Source organism: Meles meles, chromosome X (genome assembly GCF_922984935.1).
Source record: "Meles meles chromosome X, mMelMel3.1 paternal haplotype, whole genome shotgun sequence".
Taxonomy (NCBI): domain Eukaryota; kingdom Metazoa; phylum Chordata; class Mammalia; order Carnivora; family Mustelidae; genus Meles; species Meles meles.
Window position 1 is genome coordinate 43043225 of NC_060087.1, and position 15219 is coordinate 43058443.

At 45.3% G+C, this 15219-nt stretch overlaps 1 protein-coding gene and 1 pseudogene across 1 annotated transcript; one reads left to right on the forward strand and one right to left on the reverse strand.

Annotated features, from left to right (window-relative positions):
• The first annotated feature begins 535 nt into the window (after positions 1-535).
• On the forward strand, positions 536-8837 carry GLOD5 (glyoxalase domain containing 5). The gene is made up of 4 exons (XM_045995239.1): positions 536-693; positions 3709-3846; positions 6396-6551; positions 8502-8837. Exons 1-4 carry the CDS (start codon positions 544-546, stop codon positions 8625-8627), a joined length of 570 nt encoding a protein of 189 aa, XP_045851195.1. The 5' UTR covers positions 536-543; the 3' UTR covers positions 8628-8837.
• A 4379-nt stretch (positions 8838-13216) lies between these two features.
• On the reverse strand, positions 13217-14318 carry LOC123934954 (annotated as a pseudogene).
• Between the last annotated feature and the right edge of the window lie 901 nt (positions 14319-15219).

The following is a 15219-nucleotide window of genomic DNA, read 5'->3' on the forward strand; positions in this document are numbered from 1 at the left end:
GCACTGTAGAATAAAGATCCCCCCGCCATACTTGGGATGGGTGGTTTTTCTGTGTTATTACGAAGTAACCCCTTACACATACACCTTGTAATGGACTGAATGTTTGTGTCCCCCTAAATTCATATGGTGAAGTCTCAGCCCCCAAAGTGATGGTATTAGGAGGTGAAGCCTCTGTGGGGTGGGGGTGATCAGGGTTTGGATGAGGTCATGAGGGTGGGGTCCTCATGATGGGATGAGTGCCTTATAAGAAGAGACCAGAGAGCCTGCTCTTTCCTTCCACTGCATGAGGACACAGAGAGAAAATGGTCATCCTCTAGCCAGGAAGAGAGACGTCACCAGCCACATGACCCTGTGACCCTGCTGGCAGTCCGATCTCAGACTTCTGCCCCCTAGAACTGTGAGAGAGTTCATTTCTGTTGTTAAAGCCCCCCAGTCTGAAGTACTTTGTTATGGCAGCCTGAGCTGACGAAGTCAGACCTCAAGCTTTTACTTTCGGGGCCCTGAGTTGTCAGAGTCCTTGTACTTGCACTGCCTGCCTCTGTCATGACCAGCACTCCTCAGCCCGTGGCCCTCCCATTCTTGCCCCTTGGTCTCTGGGCACCGAGCCAGAGGGTTGTCCGGAGGCTCCTGGGCAAGGACACCTTGCCTGCCATGCTGCCAGCCAGGATGTGGGGCCGAACTTTCCAGAAGCAGGTGAGTAGCTGGGTCTCAGGGACTGGGGCATGGGTGTTCACACCAAGGCTCGGCAGCCCCCAGCCCAGGCCTGGTAACCTGCTTCCATCCTTTGTGGGCTATCCTGGGGTGCTGACATCCAATTCCCCAACCTCCTGTCTCTTTCTCTTTCAAATACAAGCAGAGGGCAGCAGAGGGACACGGAAAGGTCCTGTTCTAACACATTCAGACAACAACATGTCTGCAAGAACAGGCCTGGGCTGCAGACTGACTGCTCTGCTCCCTCAGCGTGACGCCAGGAACGTCCTGACGGGGAAGTGTGGGAAGGGACCAGGAAACTGGGCACCGACCTTGAGGTTCACCCTGAAGGAAACCTTGAATAGGAGGGCCTCGTTTTCTGGGCACTCTATTATATACAGAGTCACTGTGAGGAATAAAATGTATTTTGTGTAGTGCTTAGAACATGCCTAGGCACAGAGTAAGTCCTATATGATTCCTATGTCCCGAGGATCCTTTTATAAACCGGCCTCCCTAATGTTACGTCAACAACCCCAAACTATCTGTCCCTTGTCTTCCCTGTCTGTTCATCCCTCACTCACTCTTGGATTTTGAACCACACTGGCCTTCTTCTGGTTCTTTAAGAGAACCAGCCCTGCTCATCCTTGAATTTGTAAGGATGGAGCATTTTGCCTGCAAAACAGGATCTGGGGAGTGAGTCTAAGCTTGCAGGGCATTGAAAAATGGGAGGAATGGATTGAGTTGATTTCCAATATACTACTAAAATTGCGGGGGGGGGTGCAGGTAAAGCAGGGCGTAGGGGGAAATCTATAGTTCTAAATGCATAGATCAGGAAAGTTGAAAACCAAAAGTTAAGCTTCCATATCAGGAAGCTGGAAAAGGGACAGCAAATTAAACCCCGAGAAAGTGGAAGGATGGAATTACAAAGATAAGAGCAGAAACCGGGGAAACAGAAAGCAAGCATCCATTGGATATGGTCAACAAGGTCATAACTTGGCTCTTTGAACACATAAAATATTAGTAATTTCTCTTTTCTCTCAAGCAATTAAGAGAAAAAAAAATAAAGTACCAATATCAAGACTGAAAGGGGGACGCAGTGACAGATCCTATAGACATTAAGAGGTTTTTTTTAAGAGGTTTTTAATATATAACTTTATTTTCAATGGAGTCCAAAGGTCAATTTCTCATTCTACTGCTTGTGTGTTCCCACAGATCCTCTGTATCCACGAGGACAGCAGAGCTCAGCAACTTTGCTAATGCTTCCTCCACTGATAAGACTAGAACTGCACAGTGTTTTTTTTTTTTTTTTTAAGCTGGGCCTCAGAGCAATTGATTGTTCAAAATGTCATGGTTTGAATGGAATTGAACACAGTGGAATGAAATGAATAAAATAGTATAGGGTGGCACAAAATAGGATAGGATAGGACAGGATAGGATAGGATAGGAGAGAACAGAAGTCAGACTTTGTGCTAGGCACTGGACCTAATTGTTGTAGTAGATATCCACTAATTGAACAAATATTATTGAACATCTGCTAGTTGTTTGGGACACAGTGGGCAAAACAGAGAGAAATCTCTGCCCTTATGTACCTTATCATCTAGTTGGAGAGACAGATATTAGCATGTGCATTAGATATGCATAAGGCTCTGTGGCCAAAGATACAAAGATGGCCCTTATAAGGAACAGGCAAAGAGGCAATGTAGCTTGAGATGGATGAGGCTGTAGAGACTAGGGACCATGCTAGGGAGTCTGAAATTCAACAAAATGACCCCGACATCATCATCATCATCACCGTGAACTCTTATACTACTTGCTATGTGCCAGGCATTGTTCTAAGCCCTTAAAAATCCAACTGTTTATTTAAGTGGTCATGATAATCTTCTATGTCTAAAATCTATGTCTAAAATCATTTTACAGAAGGGGAAACCAAGGCATAGAGAGATTAATTAAACATCAGTCTGGATCCCAGGATCTCTTCTTTTAACCATAATATTCAGCTATAATGCCAGATCACAGGCACTTTATATTTCTGTAGCCAATGTCATGTAAATATACAAATTACTAAAGAATGCAAATCAAGCCTCTGCCTTTGGCTCAGGTCATGATCTCAGGCTCCTGGGATCAAGTCCCGCATCAGGCTCTCTGCTTGGCAGGGAGTCTGCTTCCTCCTCTCCCTCTATGCCTGCCTCTCTGCCTACTGGTGATCTCTGTCTGTCAAATAAATAAATAAAATCTTTTTAAAAAAAGAATGCAAATCAAGAGAAAGATCAGACGGGAAGTGTGCTGAGGACAGGAAGTAAGAATGAGGCAGGTGTTGTCTTCCCACTGGGCTTCAAGGTGGATCTGTAAACACACATGCCTAGAAACATTTATATCATCTGAGATGCTCCCTTCCTGTCCTGGCATAGCTAAGGAGTGAGATAAAGGGGAATGGGTTAAACTGGCCAACAGAGCGTTTGTTCTCATACGGTTGGGCCTCCTCTGTGTCTTGTCATTCCTTGCAAAAGAGAGGAATTCCAGCTTGGGGACAACAGGAGAGGGTTTGGTCTTGGTCTTCATCTTATCCCTTAACCTCATCTCTGTCTCTCTACAAGGGGAAAGAGAACAAGAAAACAGTACCGAGTAGTCATGGCAGACTCTTATGAATCCATACATGGGCGATAAGTTTCAACTCAAGTGGGCGCCCGGGTGGGTCAGTCAGTTAAGCGTCTGCCTTTGGCTCAGGTCATGATCCCAGAGACCTGGGACTGTGCCCACATCAGGCTCCCTGCTCAGTGGGGAGTCTGCTTCTCCCTCTCCCTTTGCTGCTTCCCCTGCTTGTGCTCTCGTTCTCTCTCTCAATACAAATCTTTTTTTTAAAGACTCTACACCGTTTCCTCCCAGGACTTTCCCTTAGAAATGGGCTTGAGGAGGAAGTATGGTCCTTGTGGAGATGAGGGGAGGTGAAGAGAAGGAAACGGGAAACATGCGTGTGACCAGTGGCAATGTGAACTCTTTTGAATTGTTTTCTTTTTTAAGTCATGTAGGAACATCAGTCAGACTCTTTCACCATGCCTTATCCAAAGAATTGACCACATTGTGATGACAGTAAAGAGTATCGAAGACACCACCATGTTTTATTCCAAGATCTTGGGCATGGAAGTCATGACTTTCAAGGTAATCACTTTCTCAAGTACAAACTGCAAGTGAAGTAGAATTTGGTTATAATACTCTTAATCCCTCCCCCCTAAAAACACCCCACAGGAAATCTGTGAGGCAAATTGAAAGGATCAATGTAGAGATTGAAACTCTGAAGGCAGAACTTTCAAAGAGAGAATTGAGGAAAAGAAGGGGAGGTAAATGCCATAAAAATAATGCAAGAGAATTTTCCAGTCTTTATCCAAAAAGGGTTAACTAAGTATCCAGCACATCAGATATGTTCTTATGAAATTATAGAACATCAAAGTGGAAATGAATATCCAAATCCTAAGATCTTTCAAAGAGGTTAAAAAGAAAAGTAGCTCAGTCAGTAGAGCATGCCACTATTGATTTCAGGGTCATGAGTTCAAGCCCCACACTGGGCATGGAGCCTACTTTAAAAAAAAAGAAAGAAAGATGGGGCGCCTGGGTGGCTCAGTGGATTAAGCCGCTGCCTTCGGCTCAGGTCATGATCTCAGGGTCCTGGGATCGAGCCCTGCATCGGGCTCTCTGCTCCACAGGGAGCCTGCTTCCTCCTCTCTCTCTGCCTGCCTCTCTGCCTGCTTGTGATCTCTCTCTCCGTCAAATAAATAAATAAAAACCAAAAAAAAAAAAAAGAAAGAAAGAAAGAAAAAGAAAAGAAAAGTAGTTCAACTACAAAGGAAAAAGAAATAAGCAGATACCAAATTGCCTAAGAGTCAGAGACCAGAAGACAATAGAACAATTTCAAGATTTTGAGGGGAAATTTTATGTCCAGCCAAACTATTAACCAAAGTGAGTATAGAATAAAACATTCTTAGAAATATGGGGGCACCTGGCTGGCTCAGTCTGTAGAGTATGTGACTCTTGATCTCAGGGTTGTGAGTTCGAGTACCACATTGGACATACGGTTTCCTTTAAAAAATCATAGATATAAAAAGAGTCTAAAACTTTGCCCACTTGTTTTGAAAATTATCAAGAGCATGCCACATCAAAGCAAGTGATTAAGCCAGGAATAGGGAAGACATCAAAGTCAGGGCACAGCAGATCCCAAGAAGGAGATCCCAGAAAGATGCCTAGAAAACACTCGGTCTGGTTTGGAACAAGTTGGGGGGGGGTCCCACGAAAGAGAGCAAGCCAAGGAAAAAAAGTGAAATAAGGTCATTTTGTGATAGAATGGATGTGGCATCAGCCATGATGATAGAAGAGAAAGAAACAGGAAAATGATAAAAGAAAGGGAAGAGGTGGAGAGGGAGGGGACATGAAGAGGATAGGAGGGCCAGTGAGACATTAGCTGTAGTTCATCTATCAAAACATAAAGATGTATGTATGTCTTTTAAAAATTATAAAGGAACTAAAAGAGAAACTACAAACGATGACAGAATTCTATTGGGAAGGGTAGTAATGTGGATGAGTTAAATTCTTGTTTATCAGAGCAGGGAGAAGAGAGAAAATGTCACAAATTCCTAAATCAAGTTGCTAAATCAAGAAAATGTCTAAAGTTGCCCATTATCAGTCACTGAATGGGTCTGGAGGTACATAGGAGAAAACTCAATGAACAGTGGGTGAAAGAAGATTGAGTTTTCTTTTTTTCTCATTTAACAAACTCTGTAGAAATTGGTGTTCATGCAGAGGCTGGGAAAGAGGAGGACGTGAATGGCAGAGAACTGCTGGCTCAGGGGGATTGGGAGGTTTCCAGAAGCTCCACCCACAACCTCTGCTGCCATCTCATTGTCCAGTCCATCTTACATGGCTGCCCCCCCCCCAAGGAATGCTGGGAAATGTAGGCTTTTTTAAGCCGGGCACACAACTGACCGCATTGAAATTTGGGTTGTTTATAAGAAAGAAGGGAGAAATATATATTTTATTGTACACTAAGTAAATGTATATTAAGAAAAATTGCTGTCTCTGACATGGGCAGCATTTACATATTATTTGAAGATAATGCAAATAATTTCCAGAAGAAATACACACACATGCACACGCTGAAAGCAGTTGCTTCTAGGGAATGAGACTGGACTGGGATGGGGCAAAGGGCTATTGTTTTCATTAAAAGCCCCATTGTAGGGGCTCCTGGGTGGCTCAGTCATTTAACTGTCTGCCTTCAGTTCAGGTCATGATCTCAGGGTCCTGAGACTGAGTCCTGCATTGGGTTCCCTGCTCGCGGGGAGTCTGGTTCTCCCTCTGACCCTCCCCCCTTTCGTGCTCTCTCTCTCTCTCTCTCATTCTCTGTCTCAAATAAATAAAATCTTAAAAAAGAAGCCCCACTGTACTTTGTTTTAACCTTGTTGGGGTAGGGAGGTGGCTTTGTCTCACGTTCAACTTGGGGGTTTACTTCTCGGTTGTTCTTCCTCCCCAAATAGGGTGACCTGACCCTATCTGCCTTTGACTAGGACCATGATCCCAGGGTCCTGGGATCAAGGCCGGCATCAGGCTCCCTACTTAGCGGGGAGCCTGCTTCTCCTTCTGCTTTCTGTTCTCCCTTCTTGTGCGCGCGCGCTCTCTCTGTTAAATAAATAAAATCTTTTTTTTTTTTTTTTTTTAAATAGGGTGACCGCAAAGCATTGTGCTTTGGAGAACAGAAATTGAACCTCCACGAGGTGGGAAAGGAATTTGAACCCAAAGCTGCTCACCCAGTTCCTGGCTCCCTGGATATATGTCTGATCACAGAGGCACCTTTGGAGGAAATGGTCCAGCACCTTAAGGTGAGCTGGACATACATTCTTTTCTAGAAAGCTGTGTCTGGTCCTGAGGAAACAGAAGCATGACCCAGTCAGGTCTTCCTCAAATTTCAGACAGAACAAGTTTCCTCACTTCCAGATAATGCTTGTACACAACTGTTTGCTCATTATTTTTGTTGACATCATTGTTTCATGTAAACAAATCTATTATAAAGGGAAACATTATATCCTTTTTTTAAAAAAGATTTTATTTATTCATTTGAGACAGAGAGAGCATGAGCAGGGAGAGAGGCAGAGGGAGGGGGAGAAGCAGGCCCTCTGCTGAACAGGTTGCCTGATGTGGGTCTTGATCCCAGGGCAGCTGAGCCAAAGGCAGACGCTTAACCATCTGAGCCACCCAGGCGCCCCCACATCACATCATTCTTGTAAAAAAAAAAAAAAAAAAGATACAAACTGAAATTCTTTTTACAGAAACGCATTTCTGTAAAAAGCAAAAAGTTTGACCAAGTACATGAAAAGCCCATTTTATCTTGACACAAAGTGAAGTTAACTTGTAAAAACAAACAAACAAACAAACAGCTATAAAAACACCAGTCGTGGGGCTCAGTCAGTTAACCACCTGCCTTGAGCTCAGGTCATGATCCCAGGGTCCTGGGACAGAGCCCAGAGTTGGGACCCCCTGCTCAGCGGGGAGTCTGCTTCTTCCTCTCCCTCTGCCCCTCCCCCCGCTAATATTCTCTCTATCTTGCAACTGCGCATGCTTTCAAATAAATAAATAAAATCTTAAAAAACAACAACAAAAAATCCCCACCAGTTGTTAGATTTTATCCACTTCCTTTCTCTGAACTCTTTCGGCCTGACATTACAAAGGAAGATTTGGCAGATGGTTGAGGAGGTGCTAAGGACTTGTTAGCATCCACCAGAGGTTCTCTTCTTGGTATAATCAGAAGGTTTGAAATGTGGGGCACTTGACTGGCTCGTCAGAAGAATATGCAGCTCTTGATCTCGGGGTTGTGAGTTTGAGCCCCACATTGGGTGTAGAGATCACTTCGTAAAAAAACAGAACAAAACGGATTTTTTAAGATTTTATTTATTTATGGGGCGCCTGGGTGGCTCAGTGGTTTAAGCCTCTGCCTTCGGCTCAGGTCATGATCTCAGGGTCCTGGGATCAAGCCCCGCATCGGGCTCTCTGCTCAGTGGGGAGCCTGTTTCTCCCTCTCTCTCTGCCTGCTTCTCTGCCTACTTGTGACCTCTCTCTCTGTCAAATAAATAAATAAAATATTTTTTTTAAAAAAGATTTTATTTATTTATTTGACAGACAGGTATCACAAGTAGGCAGAGAGGCAGGCAGAGAGAGAGGAGGAAGCAGGCTCCCCGTGGAGCAGAGAGCCCGATGTGGGGCTCAATCCCAGGACACTGGGATCATGACCTGAGCCGAAGGCAGAGGCTTTAACCCACTGAGCCACCCAGGTGCCCCCAAAATGGATTTTTTAAAAAAGGATTGAAATAGGATTTAAAAGGGCATATTTAATTTTGTGTCCCTCTAACACCCAAAATGATTTCATGTAAAGGAAGCATGGCTTCTCCTTTTGGGGAACACAGATTAAGGTCTTGTATATAATCTTCCTTTGGAAAGTATCAGTGAAAAAGGCTAATTTGGAAGTAAAGTGGAGAAAACCTAGGGGTTAAGAGCATGGACTTTGGTCCAGACTACCTGGGTTGAATTCTGACTGCCACTTACTAGATAATACTACGTACTGTTATCATTCCACTTTACAGATGAGGAAACTGAGGCACAGAGCAGGTAGGTACTATGCTCCAGGCCATACGGCTGGTCTGTGGCTGGAGCAGAGTGAGGGAGGGGAGAATGGCAGGAGATGAAGACAGAAAGACATCAGGGACGTTCTGGGGATTAAATTTTGGTCTCACCTATGGACTATGATGAATCACTTTTTCATTTTCCTCCCACTTCAGGCTTGTGAAGTTCCCATTGAGGAGGGTCCGGTCCCCAGAACAGGGGCAAAAGGACCCATTATGTCCATCTACTTCCGAGACCCTGACGGAAACCTAATTGAGGTGTCTAACTATATCTCTCCATGATTCAGGGCTGGCCCTCCTTCATTCTGTTCCCTGCCATGTCTCCCTCCCCCTTCCTTCCTACAAACTCACCCAAGCCCAGAAATCTCCAAGGACCTGGGCATTTCACTCTTCCTACTCTAGGGGGGGCCGGTTGCTGATTTGGGTTGGGGACCAAAACTGAATATCCCCCATCCAAGGTTCCTCTTAATAAATTAATAACCTCTCAGTGAGTACGATCTCTTCATTATTATTGTCTCAGGGTTACGGATGGATGTTTGTCTAGGGTGTGAGGTCTCTGAGCTGTCTGGGGGCCAATGACCAGTGTACGACATCTCTGGGGACCAAATCCAGGGTCATCCCTTTGGGATTCAGGGTCCTGACAGATTTCTCCTTGTTAGTGAGCCCAACGTTTCTCTTTTTTTTTTAAAAACTTTTATTTATTTGACAGATAGAGATCACAAGTAGGCAGAGAGGCAGGCAGAGAGAGAGAGGAGGAAGAGGAAGCAGGCTCCCTGCTGAGCAGAGAGCCCGACGCGGGGCTCGATCCTGGGACTCTGGGATCATGATCCGAGCCAAAGGCAGAGGCTTTAACCCACTGAGCCACCCAGGCACCCCCCAACCTTTTTCATCCGTTTGGAATTCACGTCACCCCTTCCAAGTGCTGCCTGCTGTGTCCTCCAGCCCAGAGGCCTCGCTGAACCTCAAGATCTCTGTGAGTCCCATGGAGGCTTCAAGGAGCGCCCCAGATGACACTACCTCTTCCTGGAGTGTCTCCCTGACCACACCCCTAGATGCAGTCCTTTCTACCTTTGGATCAGTTAGGTCCAGATTCGTTTCGATTGAGGCTCAGCTCCTGATATAGCAGACAGACAAGGACAAATCTCATCTGTGTCTGTCCTCCCCCCCGGACCACCAACACCATCCATTCAGTCAACTAATAAAACATATATTGAGCACCTACTGTGTGCTTGGCCCTGTTCCAGATGCTGGGGAGACAGTGTTGAACAGAAGAGATAAGCATATCCAGGTTTGGGGAGCTGCTGTTCTAGTGGCAGAGAGAGAATAAATAAAATTAAGTAAGGAAAATATGAAGTATGTTAGAGGATGATAAATGCTTTTGGAGAAAAAGAAAACATGGAAAAGAGGAAACGTGGCTAAAAATTGCTGGGGCAGTTTCTGATGTGTAAGGGGATGGTCAGAGGATCATCTTCACTGAGGAGCCATTTGAGCGTGGATCCGAGGAGATGAGGGAGGTAGTGGCTCCAAGAGCTGAAGGAAAAGCAGAACAGTCAGAGGGCACCAGGGCCAAGGCCCTGAAGCGTGGCAGTGCGTGGGAAACAGTGAGGAGGCCAGTGCAGAGGCAGCGGTGAGTGTGTGGGGCGTGGGGGGGGGGGGTCAGACGGCAGGTGGGAGACAGATCATGTAGCCTTGGAAGGGTTGTGAGTGGAGGAGGGCCATGATCTGACTCAGGATTTTTATTTATTTATTTATTTGACAGAGAGAGATCACAAGTAGACAGAGAGAGAGAGAGAGGAGGAGGAAGCAGGCTCCCTGCCGAGCAGAGAGCCCAATGCGGGGCTCGATCCCAGGACCTGGGATCATGACCCAGGCCGAAGGCAGAGGCTTTAACCCACTGAGCTACCCAGGCGCCCCTCTGACTCAGGATTTAACAGGCTCCCTTTGGCTGCTGTGAGGACAGTAGGCTGTAAGGGAGGAAGGCGGAAGCAGGGGAACTGTGATGGGGAGGCAACTGCAATGGCCTGAGCGAGCGATGCCGGTGCTCACAGGGGAGGTGGTAAAAAATGGTTAGATTACGGAGATATGCTGAAGACAGAGACAGAGACGAGTTCACCAAGAGAGAAAATGTCAACTAGAGAAGAGGTCCAAGGACATTTAGAGTTCTGAAACAAGGATGAACCAGCAAGCAAGGCAGGCAGAAAGGCAGGGGAAGAGTACGGCTTCTTGAATGAATGAGTGACGGATGAAGGAGCATGTCTGAGGGTCTCCTGAGGCGAGCGAGCCCCTAGTCTTATGAACTCTGGTTTCTAAACAGCCGCCAGCTGGTAGTTTACCCAGAACCTACGAGTGAACCCCCAAAGAGCCCCAAAAAGGCTGGGAAGAGAGGATATGTCAGGATGAGAGTTCCAGCATGTGAAAGGCTCTGCCAAAAGCTGTAGCGGGTCTCCTACTTTAATTTTTTTTATTATTGGTTTAGTTTTACAATGAAATGTTTATTAAAATAATATAACCTGCGCGTGCCTGGGTGGCTCAGTTAGTTAACCATCTGCCTTTGGCTCAGGTTATGATCCTGGGGTCCTGGGATTGAGCCCCTTGTCAGACTCCCCACTCAGTGGGGAGCCTGCTCCCCACCCCGCCTCCGCCGCCTGCCTCTCTGCCTACTTGTGATCTCTGTCAAATAAATAAATAAAATCTAAAAAAAAAAGATTTTCAAACTCTCATTTGAAATGTCTCCTTGAAGAAAGATGGCTTTGTCTTAGAGCCTTTTGTTTCCTCCCCAAATTTATGTGAATTAGGTCATGCCCTAAGTCCGGAAGGGACTTCAAGGAATCGCTGTGTCAGTGGCCAAGGGAGCAGGAGGCAGGGCAGGCAATGAAGGAGCCATTATCTGTAGGGCCCTCAAAAACTAATACTGCTGCTGACTACATCTGGTCTGCATTTTGTTATCACCAATGGCAGCAACCCAGCAACGGCCAGTAATGTGGGTCGTGAAACTCTCCTCCCTGCCAAGGCAAAGGGCTGCTGCCACCGCTCAGCCAGTCTATGCCCCTGCGCTTAGATACCCCTGCAGGCTGTACACAGAACTCTGAAATCTCCACCTTGGCCATCTCTTCCGTTCAGATTGCCACACGTTCTCCAGCCCATTCCTTTACCTTTGGCAAACATAGCTTGAGTGGGCGAAATCAGGTATACAAAACAAATACACCCACAGCAATGCTTCTCTTCCTACAATTATGATAGTGCTCTCCATTCAAGTCTCTTTTTTCTCAAGTCTCAAGTCCTTCTTGAGCCGGGGGTGACGGCCAGTGCTGCCACCTGTGCATTCGCAGGCTTACCGGGTCCAGCTCTTGCTCGTCCTCTCTGGCTGGGCCGTCTGGCAGGCACTCTGCAGTAAACCGAGGGGTCTTTAATGCCCAGCTGTGCGTTGAAAAACTGTGTGGATGGTATTACACTGTAACTTTGGGCGAAGGTTTCCCGGACAGGACAACACACTTTGACTGTATAAATGCCAATCCAGGTTTCATATGAGCTAGCTGGCTTTCTGCCAGCTCCCCCACCCCCAGACAGCAATCTGCTCCTGGGGCCCCTATGGAGTACCTGTCCTCAGCGGTGGCATGCTGAGGAATAGCTAGAGGGTCCCAGGGGCTGTCAGGGTGATCTTGGGAGCACTGCTTGGTGGCTTGCTCAATCTGAAACATCAATCTTTCCTTAACATATTTGTTAAGCAAATTTATTTAAAAAAAATAACAAAGCATATTTGAATAACCTCTTGCCAGGGATCAGCACCATTCACTCACTAAACGCCCATATATACTGGCTGAGCCCGTCATAGGACAACAGGGTTTGGCTGTTGCTCCTGCTGTTCTCTGGGTACAGAACCCAGTGGGCTTCCCACTCCTGTGGTGCCTGGCAAGGGCGCAGTGTCCCCGGGGTGCCCCTGGTCCCAGCCCCCAGCGCTGCTGACCCCAGGCCACAGAGGCCACCTAGACTCAGAGGCCACCCAGCAGCCAGGCACCCAGGCCCCCGGGCCACACTTCCTGTCTATTTTTAAAAGACAGCTTCCCTTGGACCCAGAGTCACGTGCCTGGAGATGGGTGATTTATGAAAGGAAAGAAGAAGGAAGTAGAAGGGAGGGAGAGAGAGGAAGGAAGGAATGAATGGAATGAAGGAAGGAAGGGAGGGAGAGAGGGAGGAGGTGAGGGGGGAAGGAAAGGAAGGAGAGGGATGGCAGATGGGTGAGTGAATAAATGGGTACATAGACGGCTGGCTGGCTGGCTGGCTGGATGTGTGGAAGGGTGGAAGGATGGATGGATGGATGGATGGATGGATGGATGGATGGATGGATGGATGGGTAGATGGATGGACTGGTATCTTCTGCCCCTGGAGAGACTTCGCTTTTGTGTGCATAGAGAGAGGAGTATCAGTTTGTAAATTGCAGATCTGCTGTAACACAGAAAAGACTGGAAACAACCCAATCTGCTGATGGGATTTTGGGTTGTTTCCAATCTTTTGTGTTTTATATATATAATGTATTATATATATTAACAATATTTGTATATATTAACTATATATTATATTAATATAATATAAGTATATTATATATAATATGTGTTATATATATAATATATATATAAACAATATTTAAACAAACTATGGTAGGGGTGCCTGGGTGGCTCAGTGGGTTAAAGCCTCTGCCTTTGGCTCAGGTCATGATTCTAGGGTCTTGGGATCGAGCCCCGCATCGGGCTCTCTGCTTGGCGGGGAGCCTGCTTCCTCCTCTCTCTCTGCCTGCTTCTCTGCCTACTTGTGATCTCTGTCTGTCAAATACAAAAATAAAATCTTAAAAAAAAATAATAAACGAACTATGGTATAGCCATTCCATGGAATGTCATAGTCCATGGAATATGACTCAGCCCTAAAAAGGAATAAACTCACAGGGCCAGCACTAATCTAATAACAAAACCAGACGCAAACACATCAAGAAAACTACAGACCAATATCTCTTATGAATATAGATGCAAAAATCATCAAAAAAATACTAGTAAAGAGAATTCAGCAATATATAAGAAGGACTATACACCATGACCAAGTGGGATTTATCCCAGGAATCCAAGATTTGTTCAACATAAGAAAATCAATCAATGTAATATACCATATTAATAAAGGACAAAAACCAAAAGATCTTCTCAACAGATGCAGAAAAAGCATTTGACAAAACTCAACACCCTTTCATGATAAAAACACTCAACAAACTAGAAGCAGATAAGACTTCCTCAAACTGATAAAGTGAATCTACAAAACCCTATAGCCAATATCATACTTAATGATGGAAGACTAAAAACTTTCTCCTGGAGATCAGGAACAAGACAAGGGTGTCCCCTCTCACCACTTCTATTCGACAATGTAGACAATGTACTAGAGGTTCTAGCCAGGGCAATTAGGTCAGAAAAAGTATCCAGATTGGAAAAAAGAAGTAAAACTACCATTATTTGTAGATGACATGATCTTTTTTTTTTTTTACAAGAGAACAAATCTACACCTTTATTTACTTTTCATTAAATTTAAATCCTTGAGGGGTACAGCATCACACGGATTCTGTGGCCAATGGCTTTAGCAGGAAGGTTGCTTCGGAATTTGGCATGAACCATGCCGCTGTTTCCATGAGCGCGAGTTACTTTTCCCCAGATACTCTGGTTTTGTTTGGTTTGCCACCAGGAGTCACTGTGTTGTTCTTTCCTTTGTATACGTAAGCACATCTCTTGCCTAGATAGAATTCCATTTCATCTCGAGCATATACACCTTCGATTTTAAGAAGAGCTGTGTGCTCCCTCTGGTTGCGGAGACCCCACTTATAGCCAGCAAAAATGGCCTTGGACCACAGCCTTCCAGACATTATTCAGCGTTTTAGAGGAGTCCTGTTCCCAGCAGGCCTCACTTACTTGCGCCCAAAGTTCAGCAACAAGAATTCCACTCATCTCCCTGATCTTTTTTTTTTAAAGATTTTATTTATTTATTATTATTATTTTTTAGATTTTATTTTTATTTATTTATTTGACAGAGATCACAAGTAGGCAGAGAGGCAGGCAGAGAGAGAGAGAGAGAAGCAGAATCCCTGCAGAGCAGAGAGCCCAATGCGGGACTTGATCCCAGGACCCTGAGATCATGACCTGAGCCAAAGGCAGCGGCTTAACCCACTGAGCCACCCAGGCGCCCGGAGATGACATGATCTTATACAGAGAAAATCTCAAGGAACCCACAACAAAACCATTATATACATATGAGCTCAGAAAGGTTGCCAGATACTAGATCATGCAAGACTTAATCATTTTTTTATTTTTTTAAAAAAGATTTTATTTATTTATTTGGCAAACAGAGAGAGACAAGGAAGAGCTTCCCTACTGAGCACAGAGCCCGATGTGGGGCTCGATCCCAGGACCCTGGGATCATGACCTGAGCCAAAGGCAGAGGCTTTAACCCACTGAGCCACCCAGGTGCCCCTCAATCATTTTTTAAAAGATTTTATTTATTTATTTGACAGAGAGAGAGATCACAAGTAGGTAGAGAGGCAGGCAGAGAGAGAGGGAGAAGCAGGCTCCCTGCTGAGCAGAGAGCCCGATGTGGGGCTTGATCCCAGGACCCTGAGATCGTGACCTGAGCTGAAGGCAGAGGCTTAACCCACTAAGCCACCCAGGCGCCCCAAGACTTAATCATATTTCTATACACTAGCAATGAACAATCCAAAGATGAAATTAAGAAAGCAATTCCATTTATGATAGCATGAAAAAGAATAATTACATTAGTATGTAAATGTATTTACATAAGTACTAATGTATTTAGTACTAAATACATTAAGTACTAATTAAATTAAATACAT